This window comes from Sebastes umbrosus, chromosome 11 (assembly GCF_015220745.1).
Source record: "Sebastes umbrosus isolate fSebUmb1 chromosome 11, fSebUmb1.pri, whole genome shotgun sequence".
NCBI lineage: Eukaryota > Metazoa > Chordata > Actinopteri > Perciformes > Sebastidae > Sebastes > Sebastes umbrosus.
Window position 1 is genome coordinate 5,314,069 of NC_051279.1, and position 21,370 is coordinate 5,335,438.

Sequence of the window (21,370 nt, forward strand, 5' to 3'; positions counted from 1 at the left end):
AGAGAGCCACTGAGGAAGAGAAACGACTCAATCCGGGTCGAACAAACTGGATCCAAAAGATCCAAAATGCCGTGTTCCAGACAGAATCTGCCACCGCTCTACTCCAAACAGCACAACCCCCCCACATCGAGCAGCCTACTCAGCGAGGGTGATGTATAGATGCATTTTCAGAAGAGAAAGAGTTTGATGACTAGACTAATAAACACATTTATAGTCAATTAATAAATAAGGTCTGTTTACAACAATGGATAATCGATGTTAAACACAAGAAGAATTAGAAAATTCCTCTGTAAATTCTAAACTTGAATTAGACCACGCTTAAATTTATAAGATGAAACTGCTTCTCAATCTTCCCTGGTGCTTCTTAAACTCTCTGCTGCTGAACGGTACATTAATATCAAAACTCTGTGAATGTTCATCATTGTGTTCCCTGTATTCCTTTAATTATCCTTTATTCATTGTATTCCTTTTTCTTTTTGTTTTCTTATTTTAGTAGTTTAGTCATGTAGTCAGTCAAATAAACACTTCATTTTATAAAGAACTTGGTTACTTGATTGTGTGTGTATATAAACAAGTCAAATCACTGTTCACTATGCCCAAGAACTCCGTAGCAACCATGAGATTAAGAGACTCAATTGATTCATATCAAATTGTGAATTTTTCCGTTTTTATAAAACTTTTTGGCGCCTTGGTATTTTATTAAAAGTAATTGTGTGTGATATTTGAAGCTGAGTGTCACTTCTCTCCTTCACCTTTTATGACAACTCATGGGTTTGTGATTAATAATTTTGGGTTATTAATTATAGATACATATTTTGATATCAATTAATGATTGATTATTAATCTGCTCTATGCAATAATGCTACACTACATTTTCATTAGTGTATAATCACCTGAAACTAGGAATCGTTGTGTTTTCGTTAGCTTAGAATGAGCCCTTCATATCTACATAGGGAGGGGGTCCTCTTCACGGAGTCCTCCATGGACTACTATGGAACCAAACTTGTGGGTCTGATAGACTTTATTAACACGGAATAAAGCCGAGACAACTCTGCAGAACAGTCTGAGTGTGAACAGTCAGACTGGGAGACAACAGAGGAGTGAGCGAAGGGGTACTCGGTTGGTTGCAATCTGCAACCACACCACTAGATGTCGCCAAATCCAACCACTTAAAAGATGGGTGAGTTGTTATCTTCCTACGTTTGTAGCCTAATTTTTAAACAGAAAACACGTTTTATATTGTGATATTTACTGGAAATAAGATGCAATATAGCCAAGAGCAAGTAGGTTGTTATCTAGCAATCTTCTCCAGCCAGCTGCCACCTTAAATGTTTTTTGTAGTGAAATGAGGAGGTACTGGAGGCTACAGATAACTCCTCAGGCACGCTCTGCGTCTTGATCGTGCCAGGGTCAAAATGTGCACACACACGGGTGCCGAGATAAACGGAGTTAAACAACACATTAATCTAACAGTCTGACTGATTTCTTCATAAGCACAATTTAAGTCAATAAAGACTAAATGTGGATGTTTCACTCAGCAGTTGTTGTCCCTGCTCAGCCTGCTGTATAACGTAACATTAGTCCATTGTTTTATTCCACGATACTGAACAAATGCACCAGATTTGTAGGCGTACTTTCTCAAATTTGTTTCTATTGAGCTAGATTTAAAAAAACAAACAAACAAACACGCAAACGGAGCAGATCAAAACGAGGCTTCTTACTGAAATATTGTAGTGACGGCTCATATTTCCCAGAGTTTCCATAGTTGTCTCTTTGCGCTGTGTGTTCGTGTTTTATTTTAACCATTAGTGAGGTGGCTGTTATATTTTTTGACAGGAAGCTCGTAATAAAGTTTCACTAGTGAATGCTACGCATATAACTGCGAGCGTCAATGCTTGTGCTAAAAGTGTCAGTAATCAAGTTATTATTTTCATTTACATCCAGGACAACTGACCCGGTTTTCTCGGCTCGTTTCATCTAAAACAGGGGTCGTCAACGTTTTTCAGGCCAAGGACCCCCAAACTGATGGAGAGATGGAGCAGGGACCCCCTACTATATATAGTGTATAAAATTGTGTTTTATATTAAACTGGGCCTAGTGCCATGTATAAATGTACCTTGTTATTGTGCATTCAATACTAAGCTATTCAAATAATAAACAGGTTCATATATTCATGTTTTTATTTTAAACACGTGCAAGGTACAGTTAGTAGATAAATTGTAATAAATAATAATACAAATATATATATATATATATATATAAAAAAAAATAAGAAGAAGAACATTTTTTTTGTCAGGAGAGAATTCAGCTGAGGGGGAACGGTGACCTTTTTGGACGGGCCTGGACCCCCAAGGCCCGTCCCTAACGCCAACGCTGGTACTACGTTTTATAAAAATAACTTTTTTTGATCGTATTTGCTCCAATCTCGCCTACTTCAGCTTTAAGTGTGTTGAATGTATATGCCAGAATGGTATATAGCAGCTGATGGTGAAATAAGTCCAGGATTTTTGCTTTGTTAAAATCCACAAGAATAATAAGAAGGAACAGTGTTTTTTCCCACAACATGTGAAGGCATCATTCGTCTTCCTTACCAGACGCAGCAGCGGGTTGTTTACAGGACGAGGAAGAAAACTCTGCACCTCTTCCTCGGATCATCTGCAAACACAAAGGCGTGGTAGTCCGTGATCTCTCGGTGAGAAATGCCTCCTAAAACCTTAAAAAAGGCTTTAACAGACATGTTGGGGAGCTGATCAAAGGGGAACAAGGGAGAAGCCAAAGCTGCTGAAGTGGCTGCAGAGTTACTGAGACAGATTGAGTGTTAAATATATTCTGGTTTGATGCAAAACTGAGAACAGAACACATAACATGTGATTATTTGTAGTAGTTTCTACATTGTTGAAGTTGAAAATCAAAGTGAATATCATTGAACTAAAAGTTAATGTGCTTCATTTGTTTACTTTCACTTTCATGCAGTGGCGGATCAGCTGTATGAGGGGCAGGGGCGAAAATACATAGAAAGGGCACCAGATGCATGAAGTGGGGCAGAAAGTTGTCTAGCATATAGTAGGGCTGGGCAATAAATTGATATGATATCGATATCTTGATATGAGACTAGATATCGTCTTAGAGTTTGGATAAGTGTTGTTGTCTTTTCCTGGTTTTAAAGGCTGCATGTGATGTAATTTTCTGAACTTACCAGACTGTTTTAGCTGTTCTATTATTTGTTGTTACCCACTTAGTCACTGTATGCACATTACTGATGATTGTTTATCAAAAATCTTGTTGTGTCAATATGCTTTTCTCCATATTGCCCAGCCCTAGCATGTAGGGCAGCCTATGTGGCACCGCATTGGTTTTTCACCACTGGAAGGGCACCGTAGAGGGCCCTTCATCACGTTTTATTACAGTGTAATCGTAAACCCCACCAGTGCTTTCGACCTGCCCGATCTGCCGTCAGTTGCCAGTTGCATATTTCTTTCTTATGTTTCCTATGTTCACTGAGACACGATTACTGTAAGAAAAAAAAGCTAAATTCATCCTTTTTTGTATATTTTAAAAATTCTGTGATTAAAAAAGAAGTACAAAGCCTGTGCATGCATTAGGGCTGGGCGATACGGAGAAAATCAAATACCACAATATTTTTGACCAAATACCTCAATATTGATATTGCAACGATGTTGTAGGGTTGACTATTGGTGCTTTCACAAAGTATTTACATAAAGTGAGACACTAACATTGTCTTCTTATTTTTGCAGTTAAAGAGATGGGTGGTCTGTTCTCAAAACCTGGTCCCAGTGACAGTAAGTTGTTCTCCTGTTTGTTTGTTTTTAAATATAAGACATTACAGATTAGCTGTTGTAGAAAATTAGTTGTCATACAGCATTTCTAGCATTACGATGTAAATATTAATAATCATTCCTTGTTGTTAATATGGTACAGTTAATGTTATTCCATTATATAAATGCTGAAATAATTTAATAAGTATGATTTTTTTACTCTCTAAAAACATGCTCTACCAAACGGTAGAATTGTCCTTTACTGCTAAAAGTAATGTTTTTAAAATAATAAATTTACATTTGTTATGAAATGAAACTGATGAACGTTCACTGTGGTTAATATCATTTGTTAATATCATATATGTTATGTAAGATGTACCCTTATTCTTTCAGATGTAGATTAATGTCAAAATGATGAATCCACTATTTTAATATTTTTTTCCAAACATCAAAAAGAACACTTGATGGGTCACTATTCCTCTAAAACACTGCTGTATGAGTCATGTTTGTGTTTTATTTTATCCCCATTAGCTGTAACAACAGCATGTACTCATTCTGGGACCCACATTACTGATGATTGTTTATCAAAAATCTTGTTGTGTCAATGTGCTTTTCTCCATATCACCCAGCCCTACCATGTAGGGCAGCCTATATGGCACCGCATAGTTTTTTTCACCAGTGGAAGGGCACCGTAGAGGGCCCTTCATCACGTTTTATTGCAGCGTAATTGTAAACCCCACCAACTTGCCCGATCTGCCATCAGTTGCCAGTTACATATTTTTTTCCTATGTTTCCTATGTTCACTGAGACACGATTACTGTAAGAAAAAAAATCAATATTCATCCTTTTTTATATATTCAAAGTTTCTGTGATTAAAAAAGAAGTACAAAGCCTGTGCATGCATTAGGGCTGGGCGATACGGAGAAAATCAAATACCACAATATTTTTGACCAAATATCTCAATATTGATATTGCGACGATGTTGTACGGTTGACTATTGGTGCTTTCACAAAGTATTTACATAAAGTGAGACACTAACATTGTCTTCTTATTTTTGCAGCTGAAAAGCTGGCTGATATGATCCAACAAATTGGTGACGGTGAGTTGTTCTCCTGTTTGTTTGTTTTTAAATATAAGACATTACAGATTAGCTGTTGTAGAAAATTAGTTGTCATACAGCATTTCTAGCATTACGATGTAAATATTAATAATCATTCCTTGTTGTTAATATGGTACAGTTAATGTTATTCCATTATATAAATGCTGAAATAATTTAATAAGTAGGATTTTTTTACTCTCTAAAAACATGCTCTACCAAACGATTGAATTGTCCTTTACTGCTAAAAGTAGTGCTTTTAAAATAATAAATTTACATTTGTTATGAAATGAAACTGACGAACGTTCACTGTGGTTAATATCATTTGTTAATATCATATATTTAATGTTGTTTCATTTTTTTTATTTTGCAACATTTCTGAGATGTTTTCAAAGTAGCCTACTGTAAATATGGAAAATATCTATAATAAATACATGGACACATAGGGTGTGCATAAACACTAGATCGGTCCATCATTAAGCAATTTTAATTTTCCCTAAATGTGTTTCAGCTGCAGGACCCTCAGCTGGAGCAGCTGATCTAACTACCATGGCAGAGGGTGAGTGCACAGGTAGCATGATGTCTTCTCAGTAAATGCCTTGAACTCATCAGATTGTCTAGAAACCCAGAATCTGACTATGAAACCTAATTCCTAATTTACTGCATGGTTGGATATTTAGAAGAGGCCTAACTTGTTCTAAATAGAGTAATGAGAGAAGCAGTGGCAGCTGACAAGTGCTGCATGGTATTATTGAATTTAAATGAATAGTTTGACACTTTGGGGAAATATTATTTTTTTGCGTTCATTTTTGCATTCTTCTTCTTTCAGATATACACATAGCAACGAGAGCGGTATTGATCTTCTCATCTACCTCTTGACAATGCCTCCTAAAACCATAAAAGAGGCTTTAACAGACATGTTGGGGAGGTTATCAAGGGGGAACGACAGGGGCGAAAATACATAGAAAGGGCGCCAGATGCATGAAGTGGGGCAGAAAGTTGTCTAGCATATAGTTGGGCAGGGCAATAAATTGATATGATATCGATATCTTGATATGAGACTAGATATCGTCTTAGAGTTTGGATAAGTGTTGTTGTCTTTTCCTGGTTTTAAAGGCTGCATGTGATGTAATTTTCTGAACTTACCAGACTGTTTTAGCTGTTCTATTATTTGTTGTTACCCACGTAGTCACTGTATGCACATTACTGATGATTGTTTATCAAAAATCTTGTTGTGTAAATATGCTTTTCTCCATATTGCCCAGCCCTAGCATGTAGGGCAGCCTATATGGCACCGCATAGTTTTTTTCACCACTGGAAGGGCACCGTAGAGGGCCCTTCATCACGTTTTATTGCAGCGTAATTGTAAACCCCACCAACTTGCCCGATCTGCCGTCAGTTGCCAGTTACATATTTTTTTCCTATGTTTCCTATGTTCACTGAGACACGATTACTGTAAGAAAAAAAATCAATATTCATCCTTTTTTATATATTTAAAGTTTCTGTGATTAAAAAAGAAGTACAAAGCCTGTGCATGCATTAGGGCTGGGCGATATGGAGAAAATCAAATACCACAATATTTTTGACCAAATACCTCAATATTGATATTGCAACGATGTTGTACGGTTGACTATTGGTGCTTTCACAAAGTATTTACATAAAGTGAGACACTAACATTGTCTTCTTATTTTTGCAGCTAAAAAGCTGACTGATCTGATCCGACTACTTGTTGACAGTGAGTTGTTCTCCTGTTTGTTTGTTTTTAAATATAAGACATTACAGATTAGCTGTTGTAGAAAATTAGTTGTCATACAGCATTTCTAGCATTACGATGTAAATATTAATAATCATTCCTTGTTGTTAATATGGTACAGTTAATGTTATTCCATTATATAAATGCTGAAATAATTTAATAAGTATGATTTTTTTACTCTCTAAAAACATGCTCTACCAAACGGTTGAATTGTCCTTTACTGCTAAAAGTAGTGCTTTTAAAATAATAAATTTACATTTGTTATGAAATGAAACTGATGAACTTTCACTGTGGTTAATATCATTTGTTAATATCATATATTTAATGTTCTTTCATTTTTTTATTTTGCAACATTTCTGAGATGTTTTCAAAGTAGCCTACTGTAAATATGGCAAATATCTATAATAAATACATGGACACACAGGGTGTGCATAAACACTAGATCGGTCCATCATTAAGCAATTTAAATTTTCTGTAAATGTGTTTCAGCTTGGAGACGCTCAGTTGAAGCAGCTGCTGTAACTACCATGGCAGAGGGTGAGTGCACAGGTAGCATGATGTCTTCTCAGTAAATGCCTTGAACTCATCAGATTGTCTAGAAACCCAGAATCTGACTATGAAACCTAATTCCTAATTTACTGCATGGTTGGATATTTAGAAGAGGCCTATCTTGTTCTAAATAGAGTAATGAGAGAAGCAGTGGCAGCTGACAAGTGCTGCATGGTATTATTGAATTTAAATGAATAGTTTGACACTTTGGGGAAATATTATTTTTTTGCGTTCATTTTTGCATTCTTCTTCTTTCAGATATACACATAGCAACGAGAGCGGTATTGATCTTCTCATCTACCTCTTGACAATACCTCCTGAAACCATAAAAGAGGCTTTAACAGACATGTTGGGGAGGTTATCAAGGGGGAACGACAGGGGCGAAAATACATAGAAATGGCACCAGATGCATGAAGTGGGGCAGAAAGTTGTCTAGCATATAGTTGGGCAGGGCAATAAATTGATATGATATCGATATCTTGATATGAGACTAGATATCGTCTTAGAGTTTGGATAAGTGTTGTTGTCTTTTCCTGGTTTTAAAGGCTGTATGTGATGTAATTTTCTGAACTTACCAGACTGTTTTAGCTGTTCTATTATTTGTTGTTACCCACTTAGTCACTGTATGCACATTACTGATGATTGTTTATCAAAAATCTTGTGTAAATATGCTTTTCTCCATATCACCCAGCCCTAGCATGTAGGGCAGCCTATATGGCACCGCATAGTTTTTTTCACCACTGGAAGGGCACCGTAGAGGGCCCTTCATCACGTTTTATTGCAGCGTAATTGTAAACCCCACCAACTTGCCCGATCTGCCGTCAGTTGCCAGTTACATATTTTTTTCCTATGTTTCCTATGTTCACTGAGACACGATTACTGTAAGAAAAAAAAATCAATATTCATCCTTTTTTATATATTCAAAGTTTCTGTGATTAAAAAAGAAGTACAAAGCCTGTGCATGCATTAGGGCTGGGCGATACGGAGAAAATCAAATACTACAATATTTTTGACCAAATACCTCAATATTGATATTGCGACGATGTTGTACGGTTGACTATTGGTGCTTTCACAAAGTATTTACATAAAGTGAGACACTAACATTGTCTTCCTATTTTTGCAGCTGAAAAGCTGGCTGATATGATCCGACTACTTGGTGACGGTGAGTTGTTCTCCTGTTTGTTTGTTTTTAAATATAAGACATTACAGATTAGCTGTTGTAGAAAATTAGTTGTCATACAGCATTTCTAGCATTACGATGTAAATATTAATAATCATTCCTTGTTGTTAATATGGTACAGTTAATGTTATTCCATTATATAAATGCTGAAATAATTTAATAAGTATGATTTTTTTACTCTCTAAAAACATGCTCTACCAAACGGTTGAATTGTCCTTTACTGCTAAAAGTAATGTTTTTAAAATAATAAATTTACATTTGTTATGAAATGAAACTGATGAACGTTCACTGTGGTTAATATCATTTGTTAATATCATATATGTTATGTAAAATGTACCCTTATTCTTTCAGATGTAGATTAATGTCAAAATGATGAATCCACTATTTTAATATTTTTTTCCAAACATCAAAAAGAACACTTGATGGGTCACTATTCCTCTAAAACACTGCTGTATGAGTCATGTTTGTGTTTTATTTTATCCCCATTAGCTGTAACAACAGCATGTACTCATTCTGGGACCCACATTACTGATGATTGTTTATCAAAAATCTTGTTGTGTCAATGTGCTTTTCTCCATATCACCCAGCCCTACCATGTAGGGCAGCCTATATGGCACCGCATAGTTTTTTTCACCACTGGAAGGGCACCGTAGAGGGCCCTTCATCACGTTTTATTGCAGCGTAATTGTAAACCCCACCAACTTGCCCGATCTGCCGTCAGTTGCCAGTTACATATTTTTTTCCTATGTTTCCTATGTTCACTGAGACACGATTACTGTAAGAAAAAAAATCAATATTCATCCTTTTTTATATATTCAAAGTTTCTGTGATTAAAAAAGAAGTACAAAGCCTGTGCATGCATTAGGGCTGGGCGATACGGAGAAAATCAAATACCACAATATTTTTGACCAAATACCTCAATATTGATATTGCGACGATGTTGTACGGTTGACTATTGGTGCTTTCACAAAGTATTTACATAAAGTGAGACACTAACATTGTCTTCCTATTTTAGCAGCTGAAAAGCTGGCTGATATGATCCAACAAATTGGTGACGGTGAGTTGTTCTCCTGTTTGTTTGTTTTTAAATATAAGACATTACAGATTAGCTGTTGTAGAAAATTAGTTGTCATACAGCATTTCTAGCATTACGATGTAAATATTAATAATCATTCCTTGTTGTTAATATGGTACAGTTAATGTTATTCCATTATATAAATGCTGAAATAATTTAATAAGTATGATTTTTTTACTCTCTAAAAACATGCTCTACCAAACGGTTGAATTGTCCTTTACTGCTAAAAGTAGTGTTTTTAAAATAATAAATTTACATTTGTTATGAAATGAAACTGATGAACGTTCACTGTGGTTAATATCATTTGTTAATATCATATATGTTATGTAAGATGTACCCTTATTCTTTCAGATGTAGATTAATGTCAAAATGATGAATCCACTATTTTAATATTTTTTTCCAAACATCAAAATGAACACTTGATGGGTCACTATTCCTCTAAAACACTGCTGTATGAGTCATGTTTGTGTTTTATTTTATCCCCATTAGCTGTAACAACAGCATGTACTCGTTCTGGGACCCACATTACTGATGATTGTTTATCAAAAATCTTGTTGTGTAAATATGCTTTTCTCCATATTGCCCAGCCCTACCATGTAGGGCAGCCTATATGGCACCGCATAGTTTTTTTCACCAGTGGAAGGGCACCGTAGAGGGCCCTTCATCACGTTTTATTGCAGCGTAATTCTAAACCCCACCAACTTGCCCGATCTGCCGTCAGTTGCCAGTTACATATTTTTTCCCTATGTTTCCTATGTTCACTGAGACACGATTACTGTAAGAAAAAAAATCAATATTCATCCTTTTTTATATATTTAAAGTTTCTGTGATTAAAAAAGAAGTACAAAGCCTGTGCATGCATTAGGGCTGGGCGATACGGAGAAAATCAAATACCACAATATTTTTGACCAAATACCTCAATATTGATATTGCAACGATGTTGTACGGTTGACTATTGGTGCTTTCACAAAGTATTTACATAAAGTAAGACACTAACAGTGTCTTCCTATTTTTGCAGATAAAAAGCTGGCTGATATGATCCAACAACTTGTTGACAGTGACAGTGAGTTGTTCTCCTGTTTGTTTGTTTTTAAATATAAGACATTACAGATTAGCTGTTGTAGAAAATTAGTTGTCATACCGCATTTCTAGCATTACGATGTAAATATTAATAATCATTCCTTGTTGTTAATATGGTACAGTTAATGTTATTCCATTATATAAATGCTGAAATAATTTAATAAGTATGATTTTTTTACTCTCTAAAAACATGCTCTACCAAACGGTTGAATTGTCCTTTACTGCTAAAAGTAGTGTTTTTAAAATAATAAATTTACATTTGTTATGAAATGAAACTGACGAACGTTCACTGTGGTTAATATCATTTGTTAATATCATATATTTAATGTTGTTTCATTTTTTTATTGTGCAACATTTCTGAGATGTTTTCAAAGTAGCCTACTGTAAATATGGAAAATATCTATAATAAATACATGGACACAGGGTGTGTATAAACACTAGATCGGTCCATCATTAAGCAATTTTAATTTTCCCTAAATATGTTTCAGCTGCAGGACCCTCAGCTGGAGCAGCTGATCTAACTACCATGGCAGAGGGTGAGTGCACAGGTAGCATGATGTCTTCTCAGTAAATGCCTTGAACTCATCAGATTGTCTAGAAACCCAGAATCTGACCATGAAACCTAATTCCTAATTTACTGCATGGTTGGATATTTAGAAGAGGCCTATCTTGTTCTAAATAGAGTAATGAGAGAAGCAGTGGCAGCTGACAAGTGCTGCATGGTATTATTGGATTTAAATGAATAGTTTGACACTTTGGGGAAATATTATTTTTTTGCGTTCATTTTTGCATTCTTCTTCTTTCAGATATACACATAGCAACGAGAGCGGTATTGATCTTCTCATCTACCTCTTGACAATGCCTCCTAAAACCATAAAAGAGGCTTTAACAGACATGTTGGGGAGGTTATCAAGGGGGAACGACAGGGGCGAAAATACATAGAAAGGGCGCCAGATGCATGAAGTGGGGCAGAAAGTTGTCTAGCATATAGTTGGGCAGGGCAATAAATTGATATGATATCGATATCTTGATATGAGACTAGATATCGTCTTAGAGTTTGGATAAGTGTTGTTGTCTTTTCCTGGTTTTAAAGGCTGCATGTGATGTAATTTTCTGAACTTACCAGACTGTTTTAGCTGTTCTATTATTTGCTTTTACCCACGTAGTCACTGTATGCACATTACTGATGATTGTTTATCAAAAATCTTGTGTAAATATGCTTTTCTCCATATTGCCCAGCCCTAGCATGTAGGGCAGCCTATATGGCACCGCATAGTTTTTTTCACCAGTGGAAGGGCACCGTAGAGGGCCCTTCATCACGTTTTATTGCAGCGTAATTGTAAACCCCACCAACTTGCCCGATCTGCCGTCAGTTGCCAGTTACATATTTTTTTCCTATGTTTCCTATGTTCACTGAGACACGATTACTGTAAGAAAAAAAATCAATATTCATCCTTTTTTATATATTCAAAGTTTCTGTGATTAAAAAAGAAGTACAAAGCCTGTGCATGCATTAGAGCTGGGCGATACGGAGAAAATCAAATACCACAATATTTTTGACCAAATATCTCAATATTGATATTGCGACGATGTTGTACGGTTGACTATTGGTGCTTTCACAAAGTATTTACACAAAGTGAGACACTAACATTGTCTTCCTATTTTTGCAGCTGAAAAGCTGGCTGATATTGTCCGACAACTTGGTGACGGTGAGTTGTTCTCCTGTTTGTTTGTTTTTAAATATAAGACATTACAGATTAGCTGTTGTAGAAAATTAGTTGTCATACAGCATTTCTAGCATTACGATGTAAATATTAATAATCATTCCTTGTTGTTAATATGGTACAGTTAATGTTATTCCATTATATAAATGCTGAAATAATTTAATAAGTATGATTTTTTTACTCTCTAAAAACATGCTCTACCAAACGGTTGAATTGTCCTTTACTGCTAAAAGTAGTGCTTTTAAAATAATAAATTTACATTTGTTATGAAATGAAACTGATGAACTTTCACTGTGGTTAATATCATTTGTTAATATCATATATGTTATGTAAGATGTACCCTTATTCTTTCAGATGTAGATTAATGTCAAAATGATGAATCCACTATTTTAATATTTTTTTCCAAACATCAAAAAGAACACTTGATGGGTCACTATTCCTCTAAAACACTGCTGTATGAGTCATGTTTGTGTTTTATTTTATCCCCATTAGCTGTAACAACAGCATGTACTCGTTCTGGGACCCACATTACTGATGATTGTTTATCAAAAATCTTGTTGTGTCAATATGCTTTTCTCCATATTGCCCAGCCCTAGCATGTAGGGCAGCCTATATGGCACCGCATAGTTTTTTTCACCACTGGAAGGGCACCGTAGAGGGCCCTTCATCACGTTTTATTGCAGCGTAATTGTAAACCCCACCAACTTGCCCGATCTGCCGTCAGTTGCCAGTTACATATTTTTTTCCTATGTTTCCTATGTTCACTGAGACACGATTACTGTAAGAAAAAAAATCAATATTCATCCTTTTTTATATATTCAAAGTTTCTGTGATTAAAAAAGAAGTACAAAGCCTGTGCATGCATTAGGGCTGGGCGATACGGAGAAAATCAAATACCACAATATTTTTGACCAAATACCTCAATATTGATATTGCAACGATGTTGTACGGTTGACTATTGGTGCTTTCACAAAGTATTTACATAAAGTAAGACACTAACAGTGTCTTCCTATTTTTGCAGCTGAAAAGCTGGCTGATATGATCCAACAAATTGGTGACGGTGACAGTGAGTTGTTCTCCTGTTTGTTTGTTTTTAAATATAAGACATTACAGATTAGCTGTTGTAGAAAATTAGTTGTCATACAGCATTTCTAGCATTACGATGTAAATATTAATAATCATTCCTTGTTGTTAATATGGTACAGTTAATGTTATTCCATTATATAAATGCTGAAATAATTTAATAAGTAGGATTTTTTTACTCTCTAAAAACATGCTCTACCAAACGGTTGAATTGTCCTTTACTGCTAAAAGTAGTGTTTTTAAAATAATAAATTTACATTTGTTATGAAATGAAACTGATGAACTTTCACTGTGGTTAATATCATTTGTTAATATCATATATGTTATGTAAGATGTACCCTTATTCTTTCAGATGTAGATTAATGTCAAAATGATTAATCCACTATTTTAATATTTTTTTCCAAACATCAAAATGAACACTTGATGGGTCACTATTCCTCTAAAACACTGCTGTATGAGTCATGTTTGTGTTTTATTTTATCCCCATTAGCTGTAACAACAGCATGTACTCATTCTGGGACCCACATGCAGTTAAAAATGTCTCCAATCAATGAAATACACATACAACTGAACTATAGAAATCACTGTTATATAATCTTAAGTCCTTTTCTTTGAAATGTATCAAGTTGGCTTCATGTTATCTTCTAATCAAATCAGTCATTGTAGAGTCACCGTCTCTCTCTCTCCTCAGGGGAGCATAGAGCCCAGCTGATCGACAGAGTGCGCAACATTGCACCCATTTTGGATCAACTCGTTAAAAAAGTCATCCAACCTGGGAAATATGATGAAATCCGGGATATGCCTACCACTCGGAATCCTGGTCTTCTGAATGCTGCTGGATCTTATATCATACATGCCTTAAACAGAATCTATGAGATATGTGAGCAATATCTCTTTGCTGACCTCAAGAAAGACAATATTGTGTAAGATTCATCATCAGACCAAATATACAGTAAAGCCTGATGTTAAACAAATAACTAATACATCTTTTTCTATTTCTTTTCTCCTCAGAGAAGGAGCAACCTCCACTGATCTAGAGAGTGAGTAATGTCACATCACTCTGACTACACACAGTGCAGCTTTTATTCAGTAGATCAGTGGTTCCCAACCTGAGGTCCAAGTCCCCCTGAGGGGGGCGCCAAAGATCACAGGGGGTGTGCCAGTATTTGTCTGCTCTGAGGTTGTCAAATTAGATTTGCATATGTATAACTAAAATCATAATAACACACCTACTGGATATTTTATAGAAAAGTCTGTATATAAAACTCTTTAAAAAGATTTTTTTTTTGCTGTCCAAATTGCATCAAATTCAACACTGCACGTCTGCAGCTATACCCCAGCCAAGTGGGAAATTGATTGGATGAGCGGTTCTCGAGATATGTGAATAATAGACATACAGACATTCAATGCTTTATAGTTAGATATGTTGTGTAAATATATGTTGTGTTGTGTAAAGTCACATCCACAAAAATACAGGGCGATTTGCAAATACACATAAGTTACTCTTTAAATACGTATTTTAATTCCACATAAAAATGTTATAGGTTCACATGTAAAGTGATATATATGCATTTATGCATCCATTTCTACACGTGGAATGATATTTGCGCATTTGCAGATCGCTTCCTTCCTGTGGAACGTCGGAAGACAGTATGTACTACTCACCCATCTTTTATATAATTTCAATTTCACCAATCAGCCGTTCCTCATCTTTTGGAATAAGGAATAAATAGAGACAGGGCGTCTGACAAAACACGCACGCTGCGCAGCGCTTTGTCTCTCGCGGCCAGTTATTTCATTCTAATAGAAAACAATGCAATCAAACTGATTTTGTCACTGACGCTAGCTCGCGTGGAAATAAAGATATTCCATGTCGTCTTTCACCTCCAGAAGCCAGGCTGTTAATTGTCTCCTTAGACTTTTCTTCTATAGCTTTAGACTGTAGTTCCGTCAGCTCATGTGAGGGAATGTCGCCCCCTCCTGGTGGAGCTAGTAAATGCACCTCTTACTTAAAGATTGTTTCTACAGATCTGCTGCGGTACCAATCGGACAAAATTCCGTAAACAAACAGGAGGAAAGTTACAAATGTCACATGGCCGATAAATGCACAGGAAGCGATCTGCAAATGCGCAAATATCATTCCACGTGTAGAAATAGATGCCCAAATGCGTATATATCACTTTACATGTAAACCTTAAAATACGTTTTTGCAGAGTACAGTTAGTTATGCGTATTTGCAAATCGTCCTTTATTTTTGTGGATGTGACTTTACCCAACACTAATACAAAAATACATGTTTGTGGATAGTGAAATATTTGGAAATCATGGTACACATTTGTGGAATGTCTTCTGTGGATTACAACTAATAAAGTCCAATAAAAACTTCCATACTAAAGCAGCAAAACATATGGAAAGATAACAGGATTTATATATCAACGTAACGTCATTTAAAACAAATTCATATACTGTATGTCTTCACAAGGGCCTTCAAGAAGCTTGGAGCCTGAGGGTTGTGGAAACGTTATGGTAATCCCTTACATTCATTCACTTGTACATTTATGTGATGTTGCAAAAAGACACATCTCCAATTATTTGCAAAAATGATTGTCCTCTGCAGCAGGACTCCAGTGACTGGACTGAACTTGAACCTGAAGTGAATAGTACAGATGCAGATGAGGCTCCAACATACAGGTAAAAATAACATCCTATACTGCGTCACAGCAAACTGGAACTATAGGAAACACTTAAACTTAGATCTTGAGATTTTTTCACAGAAGGAAAACTAAGATCTTTTTAATGCAATATTACAAGAAAAAGGTTTAATGCACATATTGCAGCAAATAAAAAAGGCAGATACTCTCTAAGTTTACATTTACTCCGTTGTGTCCCGTCATGTGCACATACACAAACTCACTTTTTTTTCATTCATATTTTAGCCTACAGTCTGAAGCAGGAAACTTTGAATGCAGCGTTTCTGGCTTGCGCTGGGTCTGTAAGGAAAAGGTCAGCTTTAAGTACCAGTTCAGCACTTTGAAGAGACACATGGAGAGGATAGAAAGCATGCAATACATGCCTGCAGGTCCCCTAATGGACATAACAGTCATTGCTGGGAAGTTGGATGAAGTGTACCTGCCACACTGGATCTGCATAGGTAAGTGGACATGAATAAAAATAATGAAATTAAATTGAATAAATTTTTTAAATTTCTGACAGCGATGTGTACAAAAGCTGATGCAATCCAATTCTCCACTAATTATGCATGCTTTTATTTTGTACAGATGACAACCCCACAATATTAGACAAGTTTGCAGTCCTACACATAGATGACTGTGGAGATGTTGTGGAAAAGGTGTCTGAGGTCACATCGTCCCATGTCAAGCTGTCTGAACCAGCTTTCTCTCTGAAAATGGTCCTGGTGAAAGCCGGCTACTCAGTGAAAATAAACTCTAAAGTGTTAATATACGGGACCAAAACACCATTCTTCAAACTCCGTGTTTACCTGATCCCACCTGATCCTGGTCTACTACAGGTCATTTCATAACTTACTGTCACCAATACCAATCATAATAAGATACAGATGACACCACAAATAACTTGATAAATCCACAACACAGACAACATTGTTGTTTTTTTCTGCAGGATTTGGAAAAGACTGAATCATTCGATGGATACAGAAGATTTAAAAAGCCACATCCAAAGAAGCCCCTGAAAATGCACGATGAGTTCATCCTAACGGCAGAATTGGGCGGTGCAGAAATTACCTCTGACGTATGTTTTGAACTACTTTGAAATTTATGGAGTGAACTGTGGTTCAAACATTAGTTAGATACTATAGGGCGAGTGCAGTGGTTTGAGTCTGATTGGTGGTTTTTGATATTTTAAACAAGAAAATTGACAAAATTATCCAACTTTATTTTACCGCTCCACTGACCATTACACCATCTGTGTGGCACTATAGGCGTGTTACAATATTAACATTACTGTTGGTATTATTTAATACAAAATATAATTTGATTTGACAACACTACCATGTCGAAATTCACTGACTACGCAAGTAAGTACATAGTGTGCGCAGTGTTTTACACTGAAGCGTACTCACAGAAGTATCCGAATTGAGACACAGCAGGGAAGAAGAGAAAAAGATTATGATGCACTCTTGCTCAAAGTCTAACTCTCCCTTATTTATTGTTTTATTCTTTCACAGACATTACAGCTCCTATATGAAAGCACAGAACCAAATTTCTCCGAAGTGTTCGTTAGAAATCCAGTCGCAGACTTAACGCTCAAGCTCGGAAAAAAAAAAGGGATTCCACCAGTATGGACCTGTGTGATTACACAAGGTCAGTTTTAAATGATTTCACAAGAATTAATCTACACTGTCTATGTACCACTTTCATTTTACTGAATATGCACCATTAGTGAAGCAGATGTCTAACTGTTAAATAAAATCAGAAAATCAGCGACATATTCATATTTTCCTTCCCTCTGCCTTTTTTTTCCCAGAGGAATACCAAAGCACCGATGGTCCTATACAAGGTAAGACATTTCTAATAATTAATATTTGGAAGAGTTGCACGTTTGAGTTCAGTGTGGAAAAGCCCCGCTCAGTCTGTTAGTCTGCTCTGAGACACACACCCACCATTTATTATACAGCAACCATATTAATAATGTTTAGGCCTTTTCTGCTTACAGAATTATTACTCGACTAACAACATCCTGCAGAGCATGTACTCGTTGATGTTTCTTGTCAATAAAATGTTTATTAGAATTGAACTACATTTCAGATTGAACCAGATTTTGCTTTACTGGGGACTAAGGCTGTCAAACACGTTAATGCAAATTAATTTTAACTACACTAATCTCATTAACCAATCGATCTTGTGCTAAATTGGCGAGGAAAAAAACTGGCATGCCATTTTCAAAAGGGTCCCTTGACCTCTGACCTCCAGATATGTGAATGAAAATGGGTTCTATGGGTACCCACGAGTCTCCCCTTTACAGACATGCCCACTTTATGATAATCACATATAGTTTGGGGCAAGTCATAGTCAAGTCAGCACACTGACACACTGACAGCTGTTGTTGCCTGTTGGGCTGCAGTTTGCCATGTTATGATTTGAGCATATTATCTATGTTAAATGCAGTACCTGTGAGGGTTTATGGACAAAATGTGTCATTGTTTTGTGTTGTTAATTGATTTCCAATAATAAATATGAATATATATTTGCATAAAGCAATCATATTTGCCCACTCCCATGTTGATGAGAGTATTAAATACTTGACAAATCTCCCTTTAAGGCGCATTTTGATAACAAATTTGATTAATTTGTGATTAATCACGATTAAAGGGACTGTTTGTAACTTCTTACACGTATAAATCAATCCGGGTCGGTGTCCCATGCGCGTTCTTGTGTGGCTACGCTGTTCAGACGAGACTCCAACACAAACTACACGGAAGCAGCAAAACCGCAAAGTTCTATTTAGTGAAGCCCGTCTTGCAAAACAGTGTTGGCCGCGGTCGGAGGACGCGGGGGAGACCGTAGCTTTGGTCTCCAGGGCCGGAGTCTCTGCTGTACTCCGTTTCCCGTGTCTTGTGAAGTGACGGGGCTCTGCAGCGAGAAACGTTATCGTCTCCGACCGGGGCTCCGGTGTCTCCCCTGTTCCCTCCGACCGCGGTCGGGAGGCTGTGGCAGGAAAAGCCAACACTAGGAACAGCAGTGATTCATGGAGAGACCTTCGTCTGGTCAGCTAACATTACTGCCAAGCAGCTGAAAGAAACTGTTTTGAGCGATGCTCGTTCATGTCTATGTAGAGCGAGCACAAGCGCAACCCGACGCTGACTTAACAGCCACCGGTGTCGCTGTTAACAAGCATTTCTGATTCTTACAAACAGTCCCTTTAACTATGAACAATCATGCGATTAATCGCAAATAAATATTTGAATCAATTGACAGCCCTGTGATAGTCTGGCAACCTTTCCAGGGTGTACCCCGCCTGCAGCTATGATCGGTGTGTGTCTGTAGTTTGACGAGAGCACACTGTGAGCCACAGCCAGCAGACAGGAAGCCTGTATTTCTTCATAATTCTGCAACTCTGCATCTTCCCGCATGTTTATCCGGAGTTGTGCAGTTAATTGTGTGCTTAATTGTGTTTTAGAACGTAACCGCTGTGAAGCAGTAAAAAATGTTATATTTCTCTGATTCGCTGTTTTGTACTCACTAACGCTGCTCTCTCTCTTCAGTCACTCTGTAGCTCACTCCACCATCGCTGCTCTCTCTTCCTTGCTCGCAAGTTGAGCTGAGGAGGAGGGGCCAACTTTGAATGCGGTCTGTTTTCAAACAGCAACTGACAATGGTTACATATTATACCTTAAACCTGAATCAGTTTGTTTTTCATCCCCTCTGTCCTCAGGGCAGCACTTTGTGGATAGACATCGAGCCGAGCTGATCGACAGAGTGAGCGAAATTCCATCCATTTTGGATCAACTCCTCGACAAAAAGATCATCCGACAAGAGAGTTATGATAAAATCCTGGCTATCCCCACCAATCAGGATAGGATGAGAAAGCTCTTCTCTGGTCCTCTGAATGCTGCTGGACGTGATGGCAAAGAGGTCTTCTACAGAATCCTACAAAAAGAGGAGTCATCTCTCATTGGTGACCTCAAGAAAAGCGTGTGGTGAAATTTATATTTAGACCAAACAAGTCTAGTGCCCTAAATAGAGAACAGTTATTTTTCTCATCTTACATACCTAAAGATAACAGAGTTTTAAAACCAGCCTGGTTAAGCTCACAGGGCAGAAAAATAACAACGGCTTTATACCGTCCTGACCAAGTTAAAAGTTTATAAGTTACAGGTCAACAGGTCAAATGCCTGTTTTTCCCTAAAGACTGAGAACTGATGGAAAACAGTCTCAACAAACTAATTCTGCCATTAAAATGTACAGTACATGAATTAATGTGTTTTGCTTTGCTAACATGTGTTCTAATAACAGGAAGCTGTTGACACAAAAAATTAAACCAAAGCAAGTTGAAATAATTACAGGTTGTAGATAAACAAACTTTATCTTTATGTTAATCAATTGATGAGATCCTGTTACATAAACATTTTTACATATGTATATTATATGTATATTATATGTGATCTTAAACAGAAATTAAGGTGCACACTTAATGCCTCAGTTAATCTTATATTTGCTATATATTTTTAATCTAGTTGAAGTGTATTACACCTTTTAATGTTAATTGTGAACCATATATAAATTGATACATTTTGTGGAACCAGCCAGTGTGAAGAAAAGAGACTTTAAAGAAAGACTTTAAGTCAACAACATTTTGAACTGAGTGACCCCTCCAGCTACGAGAGGGGGAGGGGGTCTGAAGAAATGGCACAAAGATGCTGCACCAGACGGAGAGAGACGGTGATGGAAAAATGCAGCGGGGCAACGTGCCAGCCGACCATATCCGAGGATGCCCGAGGACGCCAAAGAGAGCCACTGAGGAAGAGAAACGACTCAATCCGGGTCGAACAAATTGGATCCAAAAGATCCAAAATGCCGTGTTCCAGACAGAATCTGCCACCGCTCTACTCCAAACAGCACAACCGAATTAGAAAATTCATCTGTAAATTCTAAACTTGAATTAGATCAATTAATATCAAAACTAAATTTAGTTGATAGGCAAATGTCAAAATCCAATCAGAGGGATGTTAGTCACTGAATTGACCTGGTCACATTTAATTTGTTTCTATCTGTGAATGTTCATCATTGTGTTCCCTGTATTCCTTTAATTATCCTTTATTCATTTTATTCCTTTTTCTTTTTGTCTTCTCATTTATCCAATTATATTCTGTTAGTAGTTTATTCATGTAGTCAGTCAAATAAACACTTCATTTTATAAAGAACTTGGTTACTTGATTTTGTGTGTATATAAACAAGTGAAATCGCTTCCACTATGCCCAAGAACTCCGTAGCAACCATGAGATTAAGAGACTCAATTGATTAATATTAAATTGTGAATTTTTCCGTTTTTCTAAAACTTTGTGGCGCCTGGGTAAA

At 36.6% G+C, this 21,370-nt stretch overlaps 1 protein-coding gene across 4 annotated transcripts in view; it reads left to right on the forward strand.

Moving 5' to 3' along the window:
- Positions 1–21,215, forward strand: part of pycard (PYD and CARD domain containing) — a 42,982-nt gene extending 21,767 nt beyond the window's left edge. Inside the window, exons 10-16 of one of the 4 annotated variants that reach the window (XM_037784256.1) lie at positions 15,934–16,007; positions 16,253–16,467; positions 16,595–16,845; positions 16,956–17,084; positions 17,521–17,656; positions 17,820–17,852; positions 19,728–21,215. In XM_037784256.1, coding sequence (XP_037640184.1) covers positions 15,934–16,007; positions 16,253–16,467; positions 16,595–16,845; positions 16,956–17,084; positions 17,521–17,656; positions 17,820–17,852; positions 19,728–19,996 — 1,107 coding nt within the window. In that variant the 3' untranslated portion in view covers positions 19,997–21,215. Of the gene's footprint in view, positions 1–3,755; positions 3,801–4,836; positions 4,876–5,383; positions 5,444–9,372; positions 9,412–10,447; positions 10,493–10,997; positions 11,046–15,933; positions 16,008–16,252; positions 16,468–16,594; positions 16,846–16,955; positions 17,085–17,520; positions 17,657–17,819; positions 17,853–19,727 lie in introns of all 4 variants that reach the window. The other 3 variants (XM_037784252.1, XM_037784253.1, XM_037784254.1) reach the window with 3 other exon arrangements.
- The last annotated feature ends 155 nt before the right edge of the window (positions 21,216–21,370 follow it).